The sequence below is a fragment of the Eptatretus burgeri genome, chromosome 3 (genome assembly GCF_056783735.1).
Source record: "Eptatretus burgeri isolate ZD-2024b chromosome 3, Ebu_testis_v1, whole genome shotgun sequence".
NCBI classification, from domain to species: Eukaryota; Metazoa; Chordata; class Myxini; order Myxiniformes; family Myxinidae; genus Eptatretus; species Eptatretus burgeri.
Window position 1 is genome coordinate 127,295,660 of NC_140963.1, and position 12,500 is coordinate 127,308,159.

Sequence of the window (12,500 nt, forward strand, 5' to 3'; positions counted from 1 at the left end):
AATTAGAGGGAAATGATAATGATATCAATGGAGTAAATGCCTCTGTTTTTTTTTTTTTTACTCGAGCCAAGGTTGTTTTTTTTTCCCCGCAAGCAGGTGGTTTTCTGATTTGAAATTTGATTTCAGTTTGCTTGAATTGGTTCCTTCGGAGCAATTTCCGATTGTGATGCAAACTCGCAACTCTGTCTTATCTATCGACAAGTGTAAGTTCAAGGGTATTCTTATTTGGTTTACTTTAATGCTTGAAGCAAACAAAGAATGTTTCGTGCAATGCTTGCAGGAGATTCTGAGGGAGGTGCCTGTTTATTATTCATCAGTTACCACGCCGATACTTAGCTTGCCATCTTGGTATGACCTGAAATCATCACTCATGGCACGTTCAAAAACCTGTGACTGTGCTAAAGCCATCGTTCCCGCTCCACACCGTGCACATCCTTTCCTTTCAAAAGGCCGATTTGTCACAGACGGCAGCAGTACGGTGCATGTGTCGTAAGTCAAGGTGTGATGGTGGCGCCATGCCCACCGGCCACGATTCCTTATCGAGTAGGCTCCACACATCGTCACGTGCTCTCTCTCTCTCTCTCTCTCTCTCTCTCTCTCTCTCTCTCTCTCTCTCTCTCTCTCGCTCTCTCTCTCTCCCTCTTTCTCGTTCGCTTAACAGCCTCCATCAAAGCTGCCCTTGCACTGATTAACTGCATGCCGCAGAGACCCACAGAGGACAGAGAAAAGCGAGAAAGGAGGTGGTTATGAAATAGGATGATTTCCCTTACTGCCATGCAATTTTTTCCACAAGACTTGTTTTTTCTCACTGCCAGGAACCTTCACCAAATGACCCTCCCATCTTCCACATAATCCGCTTAGTCAGTCTTATGTGGGAAATTTATTCAGCCTAAATACTGGGTTAGCTTTGTGGATAGAGCTCTCATCAAGCAACCTCTTGGTGTGTAACAGTTTAATATCACCATGACCTCTTCACTGTTTTGGGACACTTATGTAATCAGTATATTTATATACTAGCGTGGTATGCTGACATGTTGTAAGGAATAATGAACCGTGCTTCCCCATTGTCTCGCGTCGCTCACCTGCATTTGAATTTTTTTTTCTTTCTTTTTTCATTCATTAATTTTTTCATTTATGTATGCTTTCCGATGGTTCTGTGATTTTTTTTTTCCTGGTGTATCGGCTTTGATGGCCGTCGGTACACAAAATTACCGTGCTTCCCCATTGTCTCGGGTCACTCACCTGCTTTTCGTTTTTTTATTTATTTACTTTCATTTATTTATATTTTCATTCACGGAAGCTTTCCGATGGTTCTGTGATTTTTTTCCTGGTGTATCGGCTTTGATGGCCGTCGGTACACAAAATTACCATGCTTCACCATTGTATCAGGTCACTCACCTGCATTTAGTTTTTTCATTTATTTTTTCCCATTTATTTACTTTCATTTATTTATATTTTCATTCACGGATGCTTTCCAATGGTTCTGTGATTTTTCCTGGTGTATCAGCTTCGATGTTCATCAGCAGGCAAAATTTCAGCTTTCTATGTCACCCGGAAGATACCGATCTTTAATGTCAGTCAGTGAGTCAGTCAATGAGTCATTGGTAAGAAAGAGCTTTATATCTACTGTATCTATCTATAATTCCAGCAATGTGTGTGTGTGTGTGTGTGTGTGTGTGTGTGTGAGCGTGGGTGTGTGTCTGTGTGTGTGTGTGTGTGTGTGTGTGTGTGTGTGTGTGTGTGTGTGTGTGTGTGTGTGTGTGTGTGTGTGTGTGTGTGTGTGTGTGTGTGTGTGTGTGTGTGTGTGTGACCGCTGTTTCTTGACAACCACTGGTCCGATCTCATTGAAACTTGCCAGGTATATTGCTGGGGACCTGAGTATGTGCCTTTTCAAGGTTTGATATTAATCGGACAAGTGGTTCCCAAGTTATGGCCATTTATTTACCAAACCAATGACAAGACACGTTGCTGCATAGGTGTGGCCGATGGGGAAAGGGCGCCATTTGGTTAACAATGACAGGACACGTTGCTGCATGGGCGTGGCCGATGGGGAAGAGATCCTCAGCCGCATTCCCCATTACGGGTTACAACGTATGGACTTCCGGATAGTGATGACTTGCTGTATTCTAATAATTTCTCAATTTCTTCTGCACATTTATAGATGAACACAATGCCCCAATCCAGTCGTCGTTTACGAGAGCGAAGGAACGGCCTGTGTGGTTGTTTTAAAGTTTGTTTGTTTTTTTGCACGTACGGCCACACACGTACTGCCACGCACGTACGGGTACGCGAGAGCGAAGGAACGGCCTGTGTGGTTGTTGTTTCTGGCACGCGGTTTGAAAGTTTTTTTTTGTTTTTTTTCCACATACGGCCACGCACGTATGGCCACGTACGTACGGGCACGTACTAGTATATGTAAATTCTGACAACCAACCTTTGAAGGACTAATTGTAAAAGAGGTATGCCAGCACCTGAAGAAGTCATCTCAGAGCAGTGTTCACCTGCACACAAAACTCATGCAAGAAACCTTCATGTTGAGAAAAGTGTTGAACAGCCGTGTGTGTATGCAGTGTCGGTCAGTCGTTGGGTTGGTTGTTATCTCCACATGTGGGTTTCAGAAGGTGGAACGGAGCCCCCCCCCACCCCCACTCCATCAGGTCTCAAAGTGTGTGTGTGTGTGTGTGTGTGTGTGTGTGTGTGTGTGTGTGTGTGTGTGTGTGTGTGTGTGTGTGTGTGTGTGTGTGTGTGTGTGTGTGTGTGTGTGTGTGTGTGTGTGTGTGTGTGCGTGCGTGCGTGCGCAGATGACAAGTTATACACGGCTACTGTCACAGACTTCCTCGCCCTTGATGCTGTGGTGTACCGTAGCCTCAGCGAGCCAGCACTGCGGTCACTCAAGCACGACTCACGCTGGCTCAAGGGTGAGTTGATAGAAGATTTGGTGAAAGGTGCGTTGGGAAGTACACTATTGCAATGAAAAGCAGGAAAACATTTGGAATTGTATGAAAAAGCGAGAGAGGTATTCTTGCTGTTGAAGATGTGACAATGAAGTCTGGTTCCAAAGGATGAGGAGGAAGAAGTTGGGCATTATTGAGGGAAGGGGTGAAGGGAGAGGTGGCAGGTTGTTTTTCCTTCGTGCACTCCCTTGCCATCCTCGAGCCCCTTGTGTGCATTCTTTGTACTCGTTATGTTCCATTAATCAAAAACTAATTATAGCAAAGTCCAGTGTGATTGCATGGTCACGTACACTGTCTCCTTTGCATGTAAGTTTGTTTGTGTGGGAGGTGAAAGAAGATTGTAGGGGACAAAGTGTGCAGAAGTATGTGAAAATAGAATTGAAGAGATTGAGCTGCAATGTGACCAGACTGAGTGGGATATGACAAGCCGCATGATTGCCTCGTTAGTTGCAGGAAAGGTGGTTGATAATGTGCTCACCTCAAAACTATCAAGGTCGAGGTATGATCCATTGTGAAACCTTGACTGAGATTGCCACATCGTGCAGTGTAAACAACAGCAGATGTATTGTGGAGCACACCATCCTTCCAAGGGGTCATTAAACTGTCTCTTCTGCCATCTTGTGGTTATGTGCGATGCTTGTGTGTTATTTTTTTTCAACTGGGATCGATCTTTGGTTACCATACCCATTCAGACCATGCTAATACAAAATATAAAATGTGAAATGTAAATGATGTAGCAGCTGGCAGGAGGCCGAGAGCAGCGGTTCTGAACCGGGGGGCGATGGACCCCCAAGGGTATGAGATGCTTCATCAGGGGGTACGTGAGTTGCATTTTACTTCGAGGTCCATGGACCCCCATAGGGTATGTGATGCTTCATCAGGGGGGTACATGAGATGCATTTTGATTTGAGGCAGCAAAAGAGACGCGGTTTGTACACGTAGTTCAGAATAAAAATGACTCAGTCACCATTGCGAGAGGGTACGTGATGCCTCACGCTGAGACCAAGAGGTACGCTGACTGAAAAAGGTTCAGAACCACTGACCTCGAGGTACGTACACTCAACTCTATGCTGTCTAGCCTGGGTTTGAATCCCGACCCAGCTATCAACTGTCATCCTGGTGTTTCACAAGCAGTGTGATTGATCAATGTGTGTGCCGTCCCTCGGATGGATGTAAAACTGGGCGTCACATCTGCTGGCATTAGTTGTTGGACATTAAAGATTCCACGGTGTCCTTCGCAGAGAGCAGGCGAGCTATTGCCAGCATGCTGAACAAATTCCAAATTCCTGCCCTGACTTCCTGATCCGGAGTTGCGACCCGACTAGGATTGTAGCCCAGTAACTGCTTCGGGAGCACCAACGCTCTCCATCGAGAATGGTACATGATGTTAATGATGAAATTATGTAAAATCATGGGGTGTGTGTGTGTGTGTGTGTGTGTGTGTGTGTGTGTGTGTGTGTGTGTGTGTGTGTGTGTGTGTGTGTGTGTGTGTGTGTGTGTGTGTGTGTGTGTGTGTGTGTTCATGAAATGGACCTTAAACTTTGAAGAAATATCTATCCATCTCCTCCTCCACATCCCTTGTGTAGAGCCTCATTTTGTCCGAGCATTGGAGTATGGCGAGCATGTTTACTTCTTCCTTCGTGAAATTGCCGTAGAGTTCACAGCGCTTGGAAAGGTAACCACTTGTCCCAATTATATTGCTCTCGATTTTCTCCTTCCTTCAAGCCTTCACTGCATGAACATCACCTGTAATTTTTCTCTTTCCCATTTTATTGTCCATTTTACAACAATGTACGACCTTATTTCGCTCAGTTTCACCATTTCACTCTTTCACTATCCATAATTTCTCTCCTTATACCCTTCACCCTCTCCTTTCCATCCTATTGGTTTTTTGGGGGGGTTGTTATTTAAGGTGGGGGTTTACTTTTTCCATACCTTTTTGTGCTGCTTACTTTTACGTGCTATCCCCTGGCCCCCCATCAATGTAACAGATTGTTGACTTGCACAAGCCTGAAATTGCCAGGCCCCTGACTTCTCAGCCAATTATCATGACTGCGGGCCAAGAGGAGAGCCTCTCATCACACTCTTCCCCCCCACACCTGGAACCGTTGTTCCATCACTTCCATTTCCAGCATGCATTCTCCGTCATCTAATTCTTATGCCAGTCTCTCCTTCGGTGTCACATTAATAATGATGATGATAATAATAATTATTATTGTCATTATTATATTTATCAACTATTTCTCAGATGATGTGGCTCATCTTGTTTCTAACATGGATCATTGACAAAGAGGCAGCCATAGATGGATGTTGGGATTGAACAGGTGCAGAGATGAAGCCGGCAGTGGAGGCGGGGGTGATGTGAAACGGTATGGTGGTGCAATGATATTGGGAAGCATTGAAGCACGTCTACCACCAAGAAATCTACAATAATTTCATTGTTGCATGTTTTGGGGAAAATGAGCATCTTTTCGCCATTTTATGAACTAAAGGCTTCATTCACCAGGCACAAGGAACAATCTACAGAAAATTTTCTTAAGTTTGAAAATTTTGGTTTGGAAATGTGCTGGAACTCAGAATCCATGCAATCCAAAGGGACCCCATCTTCAGCCTCATGCTCTTCTCACTGGAGATTTGACCCAAATGGTCTCCACCAAGGAACGTACAGAACTTATAGTCCAGACAAAACAATATGAATATCAAAAAAAATAAAAATTAAACACCAAAGCTGAGGATCGAAAGCAATTATTGTGCTCCCAGCAGCTTCCCGGATCATCAAAACAATCATCAACACGATATTTTCCTTCACACATTTAATTATGCAAACATTAATGGGGTATGCTATGGCCGTGTACACGTCTACAATTCCTTACCTGCACAGTTGTCGGACAAGAAGTTGTAATATTGAAAAGATACTTTTGAGGGTACTATTTAAACTTTATTTTGGTTTTTACTCTGCAATGGGCATCAGCTATGCCTCTAACCTTTTCCGTACTATTCTCGAAGAAGGCCCGGATGTTAGCCCCATGCGAATGAGGAAGTTGGCTTGTTGTTGGGGCGACATTTCAACTCCACGCCATCTGCTTGCTCGGTGGTTCCTGAGGGAAAGTTGGCATCAATCCTATGGCAGCAAAATCCATTGGAGATGTGGTGAGATCGATCTCACTCTGATTGCCAAATGGAAACGGCGAAACACAGGTTGTGATAGTAATGGAGGACTTCTGCACGTGGGAGGCAAGAGCTCATGGTCCTGCAAGGCATGTCGGCATTTTGAGAAGCACAGGTGTGCTATAAGCCGCTTAGCTGTGAGGTTATCGCATCTGGCAGGCTCGCTTGCATGATGAGCCATAGCTCAGGCTTAGCCAGGGAGCAGTGCCCGAGTCTGAAGTTGCGTGTGCAGTAAGACAGATGACTGCCAAGTAACAAGATTCAATCCTTTGAAGTATCTTTGGTAAAGTCGCATCAGGCTGCAGGACTCTTCAGTAAACATTTGCACGTATTTTAAACACAACTTCATAATAGAGAATATAATTAGATTCAATCCATTGCCTTTTCATGGAAGGTGAGAATTTCTGGTTGAGACCTCACTTGTGAGTGATGTTCATGGCTTCACAGTGTTCTCATCATGTGTAACTGTTTGTCATTGTCAATTTCCATCATTTTTTATTCCTTGCCCACGTTATATCACAAACACTGACACAGCATCCAACCTGAGCCAGTGATAAATGGACAGTGCTTTTGTGCCAAATAACACCAGCTGTCTAACCAGCTAAACTATCACTTAATGCTTTATGGTTTCCTTTTGTTTTAATGTCCATCTCCTCTTAAGTACTCGTCTGTGAAACTGCCTTGTGGTGATCTCTCTTTGGATTGATGACTTATTCTGGTTGAGATTTCTTCCTTATGAATTCATCCTAACATGTGAGTGGGTTAATGTGCCTTGGATGCTATTGGTATTTGTACGATGTGTTCACCTTTTTCTGGCTTTTATTCTCCTTTTTTCTCATTGCTTGTTCCTCCTCCTGCACTCCTTACATTTCCTTTTCCTATTTTTCCCACTGCCTCTTTCTTTCTATGCCAGTAAAATGTTTTCCATTATTAACCCTTACTGTTTTGGAATTTCTCAGTTATTAAAACATAGGCATGTACTATGTGTGTGTGTATATATATACATATATATATATACAAAAAACACACACTCGCGGGGTATGCTTACACACTGTAATCAACAACGAACCATGCTTCCCCATTGTCTCGGGTCGCTCACCTGCATTTGATTTTTCGTTTATTTATTTTCATTTATTTATTTATATTTTTCATTTATGGACACTTTCCAGCGGTTCTGTGATTTGTAACTGGTGGATCGGCTTTGATGTCCATCGGCATGCAAAATTACCTTAGTTCCTCATTGTCATAGGTCGCTCACCTGTATTTTTTTCATTTATTTATATTTTCATTTACGGATACTTTGCAACAGTTCTGTGATTTTTCCCGGTGTATCGGCTTCGATGTCCATCGTCATCCAAAATTTCAGCTTTCTACGTCACCTCGAAGGTACCGAACATGAATATCAGTCAGTCAGTGAGTCAGTGCTTTGAAAGAGCTTTATATATTCTGGCAAGGTGATCTTGTTCCAAGCATGCAACACGTTCCTTTGACACATACCTTCATTTGGGCAGTGTATAGACAACTGACAGCTCTGTATACGCAAAACAAAAGACCCTCTGAAGTTATGTACATGAAGCAAAAACATACCGACTGCTTATAATTCAAAACACCTCACTGCACTAGAAAAGGTGTGGACAGGAATCCTGTACTGTAAATGGTGGAGTCTTGTAATACCCTCCTCCACCTGGAGTCAGCGCTACTCAAAACACATTTACACAGAGAATCTGCGTTCCTCCCCCTCCAGCAAAGATAAAAACACCCCAATATATTAATTGGGATCATGCTGATCCGATGAAGCAAGTCTGGATGGAATAGGTCCACAACTGTAGTTGGAGTAGCGTGACAAACGAACGAACATGCAAACACCGCTCCATAAATTATAGTGAGGATAAGGGAAGAAAGGGGGATGTGATTTTCAATTTAACGTTTCGTCTTTATTTACTATTTACATTGTTCTTAACAAACGGGAAGAGGAACAATGCAGGCATGATAGACCAAATGGCCTTCTCATGCACCAAAGTTCCCCATGTATATTTGTGTAACGTTGTTAAGAACAGGAAGATATTGGGAGGGGAGGACAGTGAGTTGGGGATGAGGGTGCATGGAGTTGGAAGAGTTGAGATTGACATGTTTGTAAGGGGGGGTGGACTTGTGGTTGGAAGGGGAATTGAGTCCTTGGAGTTTGGGGTAGTTGAGGAGTTGAAGAAGAAAGGGGTATGGGATGACAGTTGGCTCGGGGTTCAAGACAGCTGTTCACCACCGTTTCAAATCGTCCCCATCAAAAAACCATGATATTTTCTCCCCTCGTTCACCCCACTCTATCCCCCCCCAACCCTTCCCTAAACCTTCCTCCTTCCAAATCTCTCGTGTCGCTCCTGAGAGTTTCCTTCTGTATCCATCTTCCCCACCCCATGCATCCTCACCTGCCCCTCATTCCTCACCGCACCCATTATTTGTCCAAGTCTGCCTTTATCGTGGCCTTCAACTCTGCTGTTGATGTTTCCCCCTCTCTTTACTATTCCTTATGTCCTGTTGTGTCCTGATCCATTCAGTGTACTTATACTTGCTCTTCCATAAGCCTCAACTATGCATACAAAAAATAAAAAATTAAATAAGTAAAAGTGTTTTACGAAAATACATTTCTGTTGTAATATGAAAAAGTAAATCTGAAAAAGTGAACAACAGTCAGATTGTATCAAACAAAACAGAGTTCGTAATATTTTCATAATCTGACTTCAAAGTGGATCAACTTTACCTCCACTTTCCAACTCGTCCCATCTGCCATCGTCTTTTTCCGCAACCCTGTTCCGTTTAATGAAAATTACAGAGAAACAAGCTTGAAATTTCAAAAAAATGGGAATTGCTGGATCTGAACAAATCAAGTTTTGTTTTTTTTTTCTTCACTTTACCGCACAATTCCCCACAGCTCAGAGAGGCATCTCTGCACAAGGAACATCAAGCAAACCCACCTATCTTCTTCATCAAACTTTAGAAAAAAATGCAGTCCTTTGATCTCTTGTGCATCATCATCAGCCATAGCCTCCACTGAGCAGACCACATCTCTAAGCTGGCTGACACAGCCAAGCACAGACTGGGCATTCTGCATTAAAGAAATCCTTTCTTGATTCTGCAGAGCTTCTCGCATCTTATAAAGTATTTGTTTGAACCACAAGTAACTTATTCTCCATTGTGAGCTGGTGCACCTGCCTCCTACCTCTTGTTTTTGGAAGCTGTGGAGGCCAAGGCTTTTAAAAAATCATCGGCATCACCAATCAGGCCACGCAGTGCCGACTGCTATGTCACGATAGATTTAACGGTGGCCTTTCAATCCTGTCCCATCTCGCCTGCAGTCTTACTCTCCCTGCGCTTTCAGACACCCACCTCTTCTCAGCTGAACCAGGGTGAACATGTTCATCCAGCAGCCCCCTCCTTGTCAACCTTTTTTAAGTTCAGCCTTCTTGATCACCTGCCTTCCTTTGTCCTTATATTTTCACACTTGCAGAATCATTTCCTGTATATGTCAGTCATGTTCCTCCCTTGACTGCTTCAAGGTTGCAGTAAACCACCATCTCATATCATCTCTCATTTCCATTTATGACCTTCTCTTTATTCCTGATAACCTTCCGACACACTCTGCCTTTTTTACAGGTCATGTTTGTACGTCCATCAACTGTCTGCTTGTTCCGTCCTTCCTTTTTGTGTCAGTAAAGCACCCCCGTCCTCTTGTCATTTCACTCCTTTGTATAAAAGTACAGGGATATTGCCAAATGTTTCTTGGGAGGCAGCAATGTAACCACCATCTCTCATTGGCTGTGAAACACATTTTTTATGTCACATGCTTTTCATGACAGCCAAAGATGGACCCACGATGGGAAAACATGACTGCTTCTACATAAGTTAGTGGGAATTTTACAAAAGTTGCTCTGCTGCTTCGTGGTGTATCTCCATAGGATTGTATTGCAGCCGGTACTGGGAAGATCATTAATTTCTCAATTCTATCAACCATTCTACCCTGGAGAGTGAACATCCACATGTTATATTAATTTTGTAAACATCTCAGTAAACAGATGAGCATTTCAGTTTATAAGTGAGCAAGTTGAAGGAGGAAAAAAAAATAAGCTGCCGAAATAGTTAGATGAAAATAAAGACATAAACTTCATCATCCAACTGTGCACTGTTCCATTGAAACACAAATCGTTCCTGGACAGTGTCATAAAATACAAGAACAACCGAAATATTAATGTGCAATGGATATCTGTTCATCAATAATTTGATAAGACAGCTTTTCTGGGAAGCGGGAACAAGAAGAATATCTACTCGATCACCAATCAGGCCACACAGTGCGGAAACAAGAAGGATATCTAAAGAAGGATGAAAAAAGTACATGAAGATATAAATTAATAAAGACAAAATTTTGAAACACAGCCACAGGTGCCTGACTATGTCGTTGCCTCAATTGACAATGACAATAAATCTCCAGTAGTTCTGATCATGTGCTTCGATTTGTTGTAATTGATGAAAACAAAAGTCAAAAAGAGCTCATTCCTGAAGACAACTTTCAAAAGTGGTTCACATGTTTATTTGCTCAGCCATCAGTCCAGCTTGCCCTCTGCAAAGTGAAGGGCCGCAGGAATTCTCGGCTGCCTCGTTTGTCACCTGTAGAGAACAGCTTAACATCTGATGACTGGTATAGCTTATTGCATCTCATTCTGTTATGCCTCCAGAGAAAGAAAGAGTGAAGAGGAAAGGGAGGAGAATTAGATGGAAAGGGAGGGGAGAGGGGGGAGAACAAGGGTTGGGGCCAATGGGATAGCTTAATGAGTGAAGTTTAATTGAGGTTACCTGGTGTAAGTTATGTTTGCTAGGTTACCTTACAGCATTGTATAGTATTATCAGCCTGAAGCTTTGATTGCTAAGATAATTCAACAGGTCGGCATAGTGCACATTGCCCTCTCGATAATCCCAGGAGGTGACCCCAGAGAGACGAATTGTCCCTCGAGCTACATTTTTTGTCATTCTGCACTCGTATCCTGTATGAACTGAGGATCTTTCAGACTTTGTTGCTCTCTCATTTGCCAATCTTGTAAGAAGGTTCAGAAGAAATTTCTTGCATCCTGTCAATACCTACCAAAACATGTAAACACCTGCATGCTTTAATGGAGAAGGTTGGATCTGATTCAATTTCCATGCCAAAGGTCAGACGATTAAAAGTTTTCAAGGTTGTCACTGAGTGATCTATTTCCTTCCATTTTTGTCGAGTCTTTCACACGGCAAACAAATTGCATCGAAGCCGCAAATTCAATACCCTGTTCTCTTTTGTATCTTTATGTGGACATTAAAAAATAATGAGAAAACCCAAAGGAATGAAAGTGGAATCCAAATGCCACGTTTGGGTTGTTGCACAGAATGAAAGTGGTATTTATAAAATGGAGAATCCTTCAATGGGTTCACAATGAAGAATGAGAAACCAAACTCAAAATTCAAAAGCCAACAAATGTGAGGTCTCACCATTGTCGTTTTTTCCATTTTTATATCCTTCGATGAAAATACACCACGAAGCAGCAGAGCAACTTTTGTGGAATTCCCAGTAACTTTTGTCGAAGCAGCCATATTTTCCAATTGTGGGTCCAGCTTTGGCTGCCACTCAAGGATATTTATATTTTTGGTCCTAAGCCACTCCAATGAAGCTTTGGCTGTGTGCTTCGAGTCGTCATGTTGAAAGGTGAACTTCCGTCCCAATTTCAGCTTTCTTGCAGAGGACAGCAGGTTTTCCTCGAGGATTTTTCTGTATTTTGCTCCATCCATTTTCCCTTCTATCCTGACAAGTGTCTCAGTCCCTGCTGACGAGAAACATCCCCATAACATGATGCTGTCACCACCATGCTACACAGTAGGGATGGTGTTCTTTGGGTGATGTGCTGCATTGGGTTTGTGCCAAACATAACATTTTGCATTCAGACCAAAAAGTTCCATCTTGGTCTCATCAGACCAAAAAATGTTTTGCCACATGTCATCAGAATCTCCAGAGTGGTTTCCTGCATACCTTAAACAGGACACAAGGTGGACTTTTTGGAGTAATGGCTTCGTTTTTGCCACCCTACCAAAGAGGCCAGACTTGTCGAGTGCTTGTGATATTGGCACGTGCACACAGAGACCAGTCTTTACCATAAATGCGGGTAGCTCTTTCAAAGTTGCCATTGGCCTCTTGGTGGCCTCTCTGATCAGTCGCCTCCTTGCTTGGTCATCCAGTTTGGAGGGGCGGCCTGATCTAGGCAGTGTCTTGGTGGTAACACACGCCTTCCAATTCTTAATGATTGTCTTGACTGTGCTCCAAGGGATATTCAAGGTCTTTAAAATATTTTTATATCCATCCTCTGA

At 43.0% G+C, this 12,500-nt stretch overlaps 1 protein-coding gene across 23 annotated transcripts in view; it reads left to right on the forward strand.

Moving 5' to 3' along the window:
* LOC147030935 (semaphorin-6B-like) overlaps positions 1-12,500 on the forward strand; it is a 768,963-nt gene that overhangs the window by 642,403 nt on the left and 114,060 nt on the right. For 22 of the 23 annotated variants that reach the window (XM_085875514.1, XM_085875517.1, XM_085875513.1 and 19 more), the window contains 2 exons: positions 2,802-2,918; positions 4,541-4,629. In XM_085875514.1, the coding sequence (XP_085731640.1) occupies positions 2,802-2,918; positions 4,541-4,629 (206 nt within the window). The remainder of the gene's footprint in view (positions 1-2,801; positions 2,919-4,540; positions 4,630-12,500) is intronic. The other variant, XM_085875503.1, reaches the window with a different exon arrangement.